The sequence below is a fragment of the Rhincodon typus genome, chromosome 6 (genome assembly GCF_021869965.1).
Source record: "Rhincodon typus isolate 14 chromosome 6, sRhiTyp1.1, whole genome shotgun sequence".
Taxonomy (NCBI): Eukaryota; Metazoa; Chordata; class Chondrichthyes; order Orectolobiformes; family Rhincodontidae; genus Rhincodon; species Rhincodon typus.
Window position 1 is genome coordinate 2797753 of NC_063337.1, and position 12652 is coordinate 2810404.

Sequence of the window (12652 nt, forward strand, 5' to 3'; positions counted from 1 at the left end):
TAGGGTGGACAGTGGGAGCCTTTTTCCTCGGATGGCGATGGCTAGCATGAGGGGACATAGCTTTAAATTGAGGGGTGATAGATATAGCAAGGGTATTGTGTGTAGTTCTGGAATCCACTTTATAAGATGGATGTGATTGCACTGGAGAGGGCACAGAGGAAATTTACCAGGAAGTTGCCTGGGCTGGAAAGTTTTAGTTGTGAAGAGAGATTGGATAGACTGGGGTTGTTTTCCTTGAAGTGGAAGAGACTGAGATGGGGGGCACATGGTTGAGATGTAAAAAATTGAGGAGCATAGACAAGGTAGATGGTACGGAATTTTTCCCCTTGGTAGAGAGACCAGTGACCAGGGGCATAGAGTTAAGGTAGAGGGTCGAAGGTTGAGTGGAGATGTGAGGAAAAACTTTTTCAGCCAGAGGGTGGTGGGAATCTGGTGGTTAGTGCCTGTAAGGGTGGTACAGGCAAGAACTCTCACAGCATTAAAGAAGTATTTAGATATGCGCTTGTGATGCCAATGCATACAGGCTATGTGCCAAGTGCTGGAAAATGGGATTTGAATAGTTAGGTGACTGTTTCATTGACTGGTTCTGTGTATGTTTGGTCCAATATAAAGGGGAGTAAACTAATTGAAGGAAATTGAAAGCTTTTTTCAACTTGATTTTTTGCTCTGCTATAACCTGCCTCTGCGTGTTTGTTGTGGACTTGGGAGATTTGTGTTTTTTTTTAAAATTTGTGGGATGTGTGTGTCGCTGGCTGGTCAACATTAATTGCCCCCATCCGTAGTTGCCCTTGAGAAGGTGGTGGTGAGCTGCCTTCTTGAACAGCTGCAGTCCACCTGCTGTAGACCCATGATGCCATTAGGGAGGGAATTGCAGGATTCTGACCCAGCGACAGTGAAGGAACAGCGATGCATTTCCAAGTCCGGATGGTGAGTGGCTTGGAGGGGAACTTGCAGGGGGTGGTGTTCCCATATATCTGCAGTCCTTGTCCTTCCAGATGGAAGTGGTTATGGGTTTGGAAGGTGCTGTCTGAGGATCTTTGGTGAATTTCTGCAGTGCGTCTTTTAGATGGTACACACTGCTGCTACTGAGTATCGGTGGTGGAGAGAGTGGACACGTTTTGTTATGGAGGGGGAATGGCTGAACCCCTCTGATAGTTAAACCAAAATACAAGCCGCAATCTAATTCCCCTCTAATAATTACCCTGAAACACCCAGAGAAGCTCACCTTTCCCCTCGTAATCTGTTAAGAGTGGTTACAAGAAAGAAAATCCCTGATCTCCACTTTATAAATAACAAGAAACAATTTATTCATTTAACCCTAACAATGGACAAATTAACAGAATTACTAACAACTGACAATTCCTCCTTGACTACTAACTGCACTGTAACTGGTCTAAGCTCAATCAGAATACTGTTCAAATAAACGCAAGTCCCACCTATATAAACCCAATTAATAAGACAACAATAAATTAAAACTTAGTCTGTGCGAACTTGGAGAGATTATGTCTTCTGTTGATCTCGCGTCACAAATGTCTTTCTGTTGCTGTCTCTGCTGTCTTGGATTTCTTTTTCTTTAATTTCTTCAGTGAGGACTTTGAGCTAAAATGCTGTGGTACATGTTGGAGAGCTTAATTTTTTGTGAAAACCAGGTTTATGTCTCAAATGGCGGACTTGCTTTTGCTACAGATGGCAGTTTTCTCCCCCCCCTCCCCCACCGATTTTCCAAATGCTGCCCCCTTCATACCCATAATGACACAATAGTATTTCTTAAGTCAGACTGGTTCAATGTTGTCAACACCATCAGTTTTTAAATTCAATTGGCTTTCTGTATCTAAGTGCTTGGTTTAAATTAATTGGTCAAATTCAAATTCCCTGTCTTGGTTTAAAAAAAATGCTTGGCCTTTCAATATAAGTGTTTCAATTTTTGGGCACTTTCTGAACTGCACCCTCCAGCTGCTGCTCTCAGACATTCGTCTAAAAAAAATCTCTAAGAACAAAAAAAACAGTCTCGTAAAGGGATAACACACTGCTTTTCCCCACTATTGTTTTTACCAACAAATTCTAACTTTCAGCCTTCCAATTCATGAATACACAACCCAACTTGTAACATTGTGGGTGTAGTGCCAATCAAACGGACTGCTTTGTCCTGGATGGCATCAAGCTTCTTGAGTGTTATTGGGGCTGTAGTCATTCAGGCAAGTGAGGAGTATCCCATCACACTCCTGACTTGGCCTCGCAGTTCGTGGACAGGGTTTGAGGAGTCAGGAGATGAGGTACTCAGCAGTATTTCTAGCTTCTGGCCTGCTCTTGTAGCCACTGTTTTTATATGGTGAGTCCAATTGAGTTTCTGGTCAATGATAACCTCAAGAATGTTGATAGTGGGGGATTCAGTGATGGTAACACTGTTCAATGTCAAGGGGCGGTGGTTGGATTGTCTCTCATTTGTGATGGTCATAGCCTGGCATTTATTTCACTTGCCACTTGTCAGCCCAAGCCTGGATATTGTCCAGATCTTGTTGCATTTGAACATGGACTCCTTCAGTATTGAGGAGTCTCGAATGGTGCTGAACATTGTGCAATCGTCGGCGAACGTCCCCATTTCTGACCATAGAATGGAGGGAAGGTCATTGATGAAACAGCTGAAGATGGTTGGGCCGAGGACACTACCCTGAGGAACTCCTGCAGAGATGCCCTGGAGCTGAGATGACTGACTTCCAACAACTAACGACCATCTTCCTCTGTGGCAGGTATGACTCGAACTACCAAAGAGGTTTCCCCTGATACCCATTGATTCCAGTTTTGCTCGGGCTCCTTGATGACACACTCAGTGGAATGCAGCCTTGATGTCAAGGGCTGTCACTCTCACCACACCTCTGGAATTCAGCTCTTTTGTCCATGTTTGAACCAAGGCTGTAATGATGTCAGGAACTGAGTGGCCCTGGCTGAACCCAAACTGGGCATCACTGAGCAGATCGAGAGTAGACTGATGGGTTGGTAATTGTTCGGGTTGGATTTGTCTTGATTTTTATGTACAGGGCTTAGTGGGCAATGTTCCGCATTGTCAGGTAGATACGAGTGTTGTAACTGTGCTGGAACAGCTTGTCTAGGGGAGCGGCAAGTTCTGGTGCACAAAGTCTTCAGTACTATTGCTGGAATGTTGTCAGGCCCTGTAGACTTTGCAGTATCCAACGTCTCCAACCGTTTCTTGATATTACGTGGAGTGAATCGAATTGACTGAAGACTGGTATCTGTAATGCTTGGGACCACTGGAGGAAGCCGAGATGGATCATCCACGCAGTTCTGACTGAAGATTGATGCGAATGCTTCAGCTTTATCTTTTGCATTGATGTGCTGGGCTCTTCCATCATTGAGGATGGGGATATTGATGGAGCCTCCTCCCAGTGAGTTGTTTAATTGTCCACCACCATTCACGACTGGATGAGGCAGGACTGCTGAGCTTAGATCTGCTGTGTTGGTTGTGGGATTGCTTAGCTCTGTCTATTATTTGCTGCTTATAATGTGTGGCGTGCTAGTAGTCCTGTTAGTGGCTTCACCAGGTTGACACCTTATCTTCAGGTATACCTGGTGCTGCTCTAGGCATGCCCTTCTTTTATTCTCCATTTGAACTAGGGTTGATTTCCTGGCTTGATGGTAGTGATTGAGTGGGGGACATGCGTGCCATGAGTTTACAGATTGTGCTGGAGTATAATTCTGCTGCTGTTGATGGTCCATAGTGTATCAAGGATGCCCAGTCTTGAGTTCCTAGATCTGTTCAAAGTCTATCCCATTTAGCGATGGAGGTCATTTTCGATGTGAAGGTGGGACTTCGTCTCCACAAAGACTGTGCAGTGGTCATTCTTACTGATGCTGTTGTGGACAGATGCACCTGCAGCTGATAGATTAGTAAGGATGAGGTCAAGTAAGCTTTTCCCTCTTGTTGGTTCCCTCACCACCTGCCGCAGACCCAATCTAGCAGCTATATCCTTTAGGGGCCGACCAGCTCGATCAGTAATACTGCTGCCGAGCCACTCTTGGTGGTGGACGTTGAAATACCCCATCCAGAGTACATTTTGTCTCCTTTCCATTCTTGGTGCTTCCTTTATACTTTCATGGTATCTGGGCTTTGCTGGTTAGACCAGCATTTGTTCCCAATCCTGAATTGCCCTTGTGGTAGATAAGAGTCAAGTAAATGGAAAATATTTGCAGAGCTGTGAGTAAAACGCCAAGAAGTGGCACTAATTAGCTTGTTCTTTCCGAGAACTAGCACAAGTGCAGTTGGCCCATTGGTGGTCATCTATGAAAATATGAAAAATCAATAGGTGTTTTACAGTGTCAGTGTCTAAGCTAGGTAACTGGAGTTAATGAGCAATCAACTAAGATCTGATCATAGAACAGGCCAAGGAGACTGAAACAAATAATCCTGTTACTACATGTCTCTGTTTTTAAATATTTTGTTTTATTCTTTCTTGGGATATGGGTATCACTGGCAAGGTTTAATATTTATTATCCATTCCTTGTTTCAGTCAACCCACACTACTGTAGGTCTGGAGTCACATGTCGGCCAGATCAGACAAGAATGGTAGATTTCCTTCCCTAAAGGGCATTAGTGAATCTACTAGGTTTTAGTCAACAACTGATAGATTCAGAGTCAGCAATATTGAAATAGTTTTGTATTCAAGATTTAATTTTCATTAACTGAATTTAAATTCTGAGACCCCTATTCAAAAAGGGGGGTGATTATAAGCTGATTCAGCCTAATATCAAAGAACAAAGAAAATTACAGCACAGGAACAGGCCCTTCGGCCCTCCAAGCCTGCGCTGATCCAGATCCTCTAACTAAACCTGTCGCCTATTTTCCAAGGATCTGTATCCCTCTGCTCCCTGCCCATTCATGTATCTGTCTAGATACATCTTAAATGATGCTATCGTGCCCGCCTCTACCACCTCCGCTGGCAACGCGTTCCAGGCACCCACCACCCTCTGTGTAAAGAACTTTCCACGCATATCTCTCTTAAACTTTTCCCCTCTCACCTTGAAATCGTGACCCCTAGTAGTTGAGTCCCCCACTCTGGGGGGGAAAAGACTTCTTGCTATCCACCCTGTCTATACCTCTCATGATTTTGTAGACCTCAATCAGGTCCCCCCTCAACCTCTGTCTTTCTAATGTAAATAATCCCAATCTACTCAACCTCTCTTCATAGCTAGCGCCCTCCATACCAGGCAACATCCTGGTGAACCTCCTCTGCACCCTCTCCAAAGCCTCCACATCTTTTTGATATTGTGGCGACCAGAACTGTACGCAGTATTCCAAATGTGGTTGAACCAAAGTCCTATACAACTGTATCATGACCTGCCAACTCTTGTACTCAATACCCTGTCCGATGAATGAAAGCATGCCGTATGCCTCCTTGACCACTCTATCGACCTGCATTGCCACCTGCAGGGTACATTGGACCTGAACACCCAGATCTCTCTGTGTATCAATTTTCCCCAGGGCTTTTCCATTTACCGTATAGTTCGTTCTTGAATTGGATCTTCTAAAATGCATCACCTCGCATTTGCCTGGATTGAACTCCATCTGCCATTTCTCCGCCCAATTCTCCAATCTATCTATATTCTGCTGCATTCTCCGACAGTCCCCTTCACTATCTGCTACTCCACCAATCTTTGTGTCATCTGCAAACTTGCTAATCAGACCATCTATACCTTCCTCCAGATCATTTATGTATATCACAAACAACAGTGGTCCCAACACAGGTCCCTGTGGAACACCACTGGTCACAGTTCTCCATTTTGAGAAACTCCCTTCCACTACAACTGTCTCCTGTTGCCCAGCCAGTTCTCTAACCATCTAGCTAGTACACCCTGGATCCCATGCAACTTCACTTTCTCCATCAGCCTACCATATTGTCGGCAAAGTGTTGAAGCTAATTGTTAAGAATTGTTAATAGAAGTACATTTGGAAAATCCAAATCCTAATCATCATCTAATCAAGCAGAGTCAGCGCAGCCTCATGAAAGGAAAATGTATCTAACTATTTTATTAAAGTCTCAACCAGAATGGATAGAGGGGAACTAGCAGATGTGTTGTATTTGGACTTGCAGAAGGCAAGTTACCTCACAAAAGGTTAAGTCATAAGAAAGAACGCACGGAGTTCAAGGTTGTATATTGGTATGGATAGAGAATTGGCTGATGGGCAAGAAACAGCGAGTGGGAATAAGGAGTAACACAGTGTGGAGCTGGAGGAACACAGCAGGCCAGGCAGCATCAGAGGAGCAGGAAAGTCAACGTTTTGGGCTGAAACCCTTCGTCAGGACTGGGGAGGGTAGCTCAGAAACAAATGGAGGAGGTGCAGCTGGGGGAAGGGTAGGTGAGATGGAGATAGGTGGATGCAGGTAGGCAGTTATTGTCGTTCGTCACTGGGAAGGGTGGAACGGATAGGTGAGTCAGAAGATGGACAGGTTGTGGGAGGAGAGATTTTAAAGCTGGTGAAGTCAATATTCAGGCCATTGGGCTATAAGTTCCCAAGGTGAAATATGAGGTGGTGTTCCTCCAGTTTACATTTGGCCTCAGTCTGACAGTGCAGGAGGCCAAGGATGGACATGTCACCAGGGGAGCGTGAGGGGGCGATAAAGTGGATGGCAACTGGAAAGTCGGGTTGGTTGGTGCGTGCAGAGCACAGATGCTCTGCAAACCAGTCCCCAAGTCTGCGTTTGCTCTCCCCAGTATAGAGGAGACTACATCAGGAGCAACGGACATAGTAGATGAGGTTAGATGAAGTGCAGGTGAATCTTTGCTGGATTTGGAAAGATTGTTTGGGGCCTTGGACAGATGTGATGGGGAGCTGTAGGAGCAGGTGTAGCACCTCCTGCAGTTGCAGGGAAAGGTACAGGCTGTGTTGGAGGGGTTGGTGGGATGTGTGGAGCTGACTAGGGAGTCGGGGAGTGAACGGTCCCTGAGGAAAGCAGGCAGGGGTGGGGAGCGAAATATTTTTTTGGTGGTGGGGTCTGATTGTAGGTGGCAGAAATGTTGTGAGATGATGTGTTGTATTTGGAGGTTGGTGGGGTGATATGTGAGGGCCAAGGGGACTCTATCCTTATTGTTGGTGGGGGGAGAGGGTTTGAGGGCAGAAGTGTGGGAATTGGGGGAGATGTGGTTGAGGGCATCCTTAATAATAGAGGAGGGGAAACTACGGCCACTAAAATAGGAGCATATCTGGGAAGTCCGAGAGTAGAATGCCTCATCTTTGGAGCTGACATGGTGGAGGCAGAGGAATTGTGAATATGGGATAGAATTTTTGCAGGAGGGTGGGTGAGAGGTGGTGTAGTCAAGATAATTGTGGGAGTCAGTGTGTTTGAAATGGATGTCAGTGACGAATTGTTTACAAGATGTGGAGACAGGTGTCCAGGAAGGGGAGGGAGGTATCAGAAATGCTCCAAGTGAATTTGAAGGTGCGGTAGAAGGTGTTGAAGTTGATGAACTGTTTGAACCCCTCGCAGCGACATGAGGCAGCACCGATACAGTCATCAGTGTAGCGGAGAAAGAGGTGAGAGATGGTGCAAGTGTAGTTGTTGAAGAGGGACTGTTCCATGAATCCTACAAAGAGACAGGCATTGCTTGGGCCCACGTGGGTGCCCATAACCACCTCTTTTTGATTTGTAGGAAGTGGGAGGAATCAAAGGAAAAGTTGTTAAGGGTCAGGAACAGTTCTGCCAAGAGAATGAGTGTCAGTGGAGGGGGACTGGGTGGGCCTACAGGAGAGGAAGAAGCTGAGGGCTTTTAGGCCATCCTCGTGGTGGATACAGATGTACAGGGACTTAACATCCATGGTGAAGATGAGGTGTTGGGGGCTGGAGAATTGAAAGTTTTGGAAAAGGTGGAGGGTGTGGGTGGTGTCCTGAACTTAGCTGGGGAGTTCCTGGACCAAAGGGGAAAGAACGGAGTTCAGGTAATAGGAGATAAGCTCAGTGGGGCAAGAGCAGGCAGAGACAATGGGGCAGTCGAGTTTTTAGATCTTGGGTAGGAGATAGAAACGGACAGTGCGGGGTTGGACGCTGTGGACGGAAGATCTCCTGAGGTGATAAGGTTGTTAATGGTCTGGGTGATGATGGCTTGGTGATCAGAGGTGGGGTCGTGATCGAGGGGCTGGTAGGAGGAGATGTCAGAGAGTTGGCGTCTGGCCTCAGCGATGTAGAAGTCAGTTATTTTTCAGGTTGGCAACCTGTAACCAGTGAGGTTCCACAGGGTTCAGTGCGAGGACCACAGCTGTTTACAGTATATATTAATGACTTGGAAGAAGAAATTGAATGTACTGTCACCAGATTTGCAGATGACACAAAAATAGGTGGAAAGGCAGGTTACAAGAGGGATGCAAAGTTTATTGAAAGATATTGATAGGTTAAATAAGTGGGTAAAATGTTGGCAAATGGATTGTAATCTGAGGAAATGTGAAGTTGTTCATTTTGGAAGGGAGAACGAAAAAACAGGCTATTAATTAAATGGAGAAAAACTGCAGAAAGCTGCTCCAGAAAACCGACTTGGGGGAACTTGTGCCCAAAACACACAAACTTAACACATAGATGCAGCAGGTAATGAGAAAGGCTAGTAGAATGTTAGCCCTTCATTCAAGTGGCTTAGAGTATAAGAGTAGGGAAATCTTACTGCAACTGTACAAGGTGCTGGTGAGACCACATCTGGCGTACTGAGAGCAATCCTGGTCCCCTTATTTAAGGAAACATATGATTGAGTGGAGGCAGTTCAGAGAAGGACTACTGGGATGATCTCTGGTGTGGAGGGATTATCTCATGAGCAAAGGTTAAACAGGTTGGGACTCATTAAAATTTAGAATGAGAGGTGTTCTCAATGAAATATACAGGATCCTTAAGCTCGACAGGATCAATATTGAGAGGACATTTCCCCTTGGGCGAGTCTAGGACCATTGGGCATAGTCTCAAAATTGAGACTGAGAAGTGGAATTTCTTCTCGCAGACAGTCAGGAGTCTTTGGAACTCCTTGCCACAAAGAGCTGTGGGGGTAGAGCCCTTGTGTGTATTAAGGCTGAGAGAGGTTCTTAATCAGTTGGGGAATCGAGTTTTGGGGGAAGCATAGTAAAGTAGACGTAAGGAATGTTGGATCAGCCATGATCCTATTGAATGACAGAGCATGCTCGAGGGGCGGAATAGCCTACTCCTGTTCCTGCTGCTTGTGGTCTTACAGTTAGCTGCCGTGGTGGATTTTATGCACAACATTAGCCTGGGCTTCTGGATTTACATGTCCAATCATACTATACCACCATCTCCTTACTGGCTAAATTAATAGTGCAACATAGAGGAATTCTCTCCACTTCCCTCGTGTGTACTATATGGATATGTATAAACCTCTTTGAATGGTTGACTATAAGCACAGAAGCTCTTTAAAAAAAATTTCATGAACGATTCCTCCTAAGTTGCATACCATTTGAATTCAAGTTTCGTAAGCCTATTTTGGCTCAGTTGACGTCTCTGGAATACATTCCAGGAGGACAATGTGGGCAAGGGAATGCACGTAAATAGTCATTTTCTGAGAAATGTGAAGGAACAGAAAGGCCTTGGATGTGGATTTGTAAACAAAAAGACGGCAAGTAGAAGTGTATTCAAAAAGGTGCACTGGGTACTTTTCCTTTACTGTCTGAAGCAGAGACTGTGGGTTGTGCACAGATAGGCTACTGCATACATTGCTTGTCATAGCTTTACAGGAATGTTGTGATCGCCCCAGAGAAGGTACAGGAAGTTCTGCTACAATGCATATTTTGTTAACGCGAGTTGGCTGTAACACGATTTATGAATAGTGGACGCTGTTTGGATAACGCGAACTTCCTGCTGTACAAGTGTAGCAATTTTCTATAGCGATTTCCCTATAACGTGATTTTCTCTAGCGCGAGGTCATGCCAGAACGCAACTATCGCATTATAGAAGAACTCCCTGTACAGAAGAAATTTCTGAGAAATTTACCAAAGTTGGAGAATTTTAGCTGTTAGGACAGATTGGTTAGGCTATATATACTTATATGGCTCTATTTCCATTAGTGGAGAGTGAGTGACCAGAGGATGTAGATTTAAAACACCTGTTGGGTGAATTAGAGAGAAGTTGAGTCATTTTTGTTTTGCCTGCATTGATGAGGTTCTGGAACTTTCTAGTTGAAATGGTAGATACAGAAACCGTCAGCATTTTTAAAAAAAAGTTATGCATAAGCTTTTGAGGTGTTGGCTCCAGAGCAGGAGCTGTAAAGTGGGATGAGGGCTGGAGAGCTGTTTCAGGAATCCAGTGGGTCAGTTGGCTGCTTTCTGTGTCATTACTGTGTGTTGCCCACAATCTAGGCTGACATTTCAGTAAAGTTGTAAGGAAGTGCTGAAAGAAAGACATGTATTTATCCAGCTCGTTTCAAACCGAGTGAAGTTCCAAAATCTTTGCTGTCAATTAAACTCATCTGAAGTGTAGCTGGTCTTTTGTAAATGCAGTAGCTAATTTGCTCACAGTAGATTCCTAAAATTTGCAATTTATATGTTGACCAGATAATGTCTCTGCTATTGGTTGAAAAATAAATATTGGCCAGCACACTACTTGCTAATACCACAGGACCCTTTATGCCAACCCGAGAGAGCAAGATCTTGATTTAACATTTCCTCCAACAGTGTTGCACTAAACATCAACCTAAATGCTTGTGTTCAAGCCTCTGGAGTAGCTGGTGGTTCAGGGCACTGCTTTCTGACTGATATGTAAGTGTGCTATGTTTTGAGATACAGCCTCCGCATGCAGCAACATTAATGGGACCAAAGTTTGACTCCTTAATTGGAACAATCTGTTCATGTGGAACTAATGAACCCATGACACAGGATTTTCAGTGTTCTGGGCAATGTTCAAAGACAATTTACAATTTTTAGATCACTACCTTATGGATTACTCATGACAATGTGGCACAATAGAAGAGTTGAGGTTTGAGGCAGATTGTTGAATGGCACAGCATACTTGGGGGGACAAATGGCCCACTCCTGGTTTTTATTTCTTATGTTAGTCCAGAAAGTAATCACTACCCTGCTATGTCTGTAAAATATTACCTGGTTCCCACAGTTAAATGTTTTAAATGTTCTGAGGAAGGGTCACCGGACCCGAAATGTTAACTCTGTTTTCTCCTTCACAGATGCTGCCGGACCTGCTGAGCTTTTCCAGTAACTTTGCTTTTGTTCCTGATTTACAGCATCCACAGTTCTTTTGGTTTTTAAATGTTTTACCTCGCCCACATATTGTTTATAGATTTTATATTCTCTTTCCAGTGAAGTTGATAAAGTCCTGGCTGGCCTGGAAATATTATCCAAAATATTTGACCAACAAAGTTCTCCATTGTTGACACGGCTTATCCAGCAGGTACTAATGTTTTCTATCTTAAGATATGAATTCTTTGATTGTTAAACCTATGATTTTATCTTATTTCCCTTTATGTCAGTGAGATCAGCGTGAGTGAACTTTTTCACAAGAATAAGGAGCAGGTGTAGGCCACTCAGCCCTGCTGTACTGTATTCTATAAGATTATGACTGACTTTTTTTTGGTCTCTGTTTTACTCTGCTGTATGTCTTTGTCCATCCCATACCCCTCAACTCCCTTAGTAATCAAAAATCTTAAATACTGTATAGGCTGAAATCTTCAGCCAAAAGCGCCAACTGGAAAACCCATCTCGGCCTCCTGTAGAGGCCCCACAGCATCACAGGTACCAGTCTTCCACCAATTCAATTTATGCCATGTGGTATCAAGCAACAGCTGGAGGTACTGGTTAATGCAAAGGCTATGGGCCCTGTCAACAAGAGACTTGTGCTCCAGAACCTGCCACTCCCCTAGCCAAGTTCTTCCAGTACGACGACAACACTGGCATTTATCCAACAATGTGGAAAATTGCCCAGGTATGTCCTGCACACACACAGCAAGACAAATCTACCCCAACTAATTACTGCCACATCAGTCTATCCTCAGTTATCAGTAAAGTGATGCAAGGTGTCATCGACAGTGCTGTCAAGCAGCACCTGCCCAGCATTAACCTCACTGGAGGCCACTTTGGGTGCACCAGAGTCCCTCAGCTACGGACCTCATTACAGCCTTGGTTCAAACACAGACAAAAGAGCTGAATTCCAGAGGTGAGGTGAGAGTGACAGCCATTGGCGTCAAGGTCATATTTGACCGAATGGCATCAAGAAGCTTTGCAAAACTGGAATCAATGGATACAGAGGGCAACCTCTCTGGTGGTTGGAGAGATACCTGGCATATAGGAGGATGGTTGTGGCTGTTGGAGGTCAGTCATCTCAACTGCAGGGCATATCTGCAGGAGTTCCTGAGGGACTCTGGTTCAATTCCAGCTTTAGGTGACTGTCTGTAAGGAATTTACACGTTCTCCCCATGTCTTTTTCCATCGGGTGCTCCAGTTTCCTCCCACAGTCCAAATATGTGCAGATTAAGTGGATTCCCCATGCTAAATTATCTATAGTGTCCAAGGATGCGTAGACTAGGAGAATTAACCATGGGAAATGTGGGATTATGGGGATGGGTGGAAGGGTTGGTCTGGGAGGGGTGCTCTTTGGAGTGGTCGGTGCAGACTCAACAGCGGATTTGCGTTTGTCCACGATGTAGT

The 12652-nt window shown here is 44.7% G+C and overlaps 1 protein-coding gene across 1 annotated transcript in view; it reads left to right on the forward strand.

Annotated features, from left to right (window-relative positions):
* The window catches only part of inppl1a (inositol polyphosphate phosphatase-like 1a), a 125296-nt gene that overhangs the window by 19526 nt on the left and 93118 nt on the right, over positions 1-12652 (forward strand). The window contains exon 2 of the mRNA XM_048597856.1: positions 11289-11399. Coding sequence (XP_048453813.1) covers positions 11289-11399 — 111 coding nt within the window. The remainder of the gene's footprint in view (positions 1-11288; positions 11400-12652) is intronic.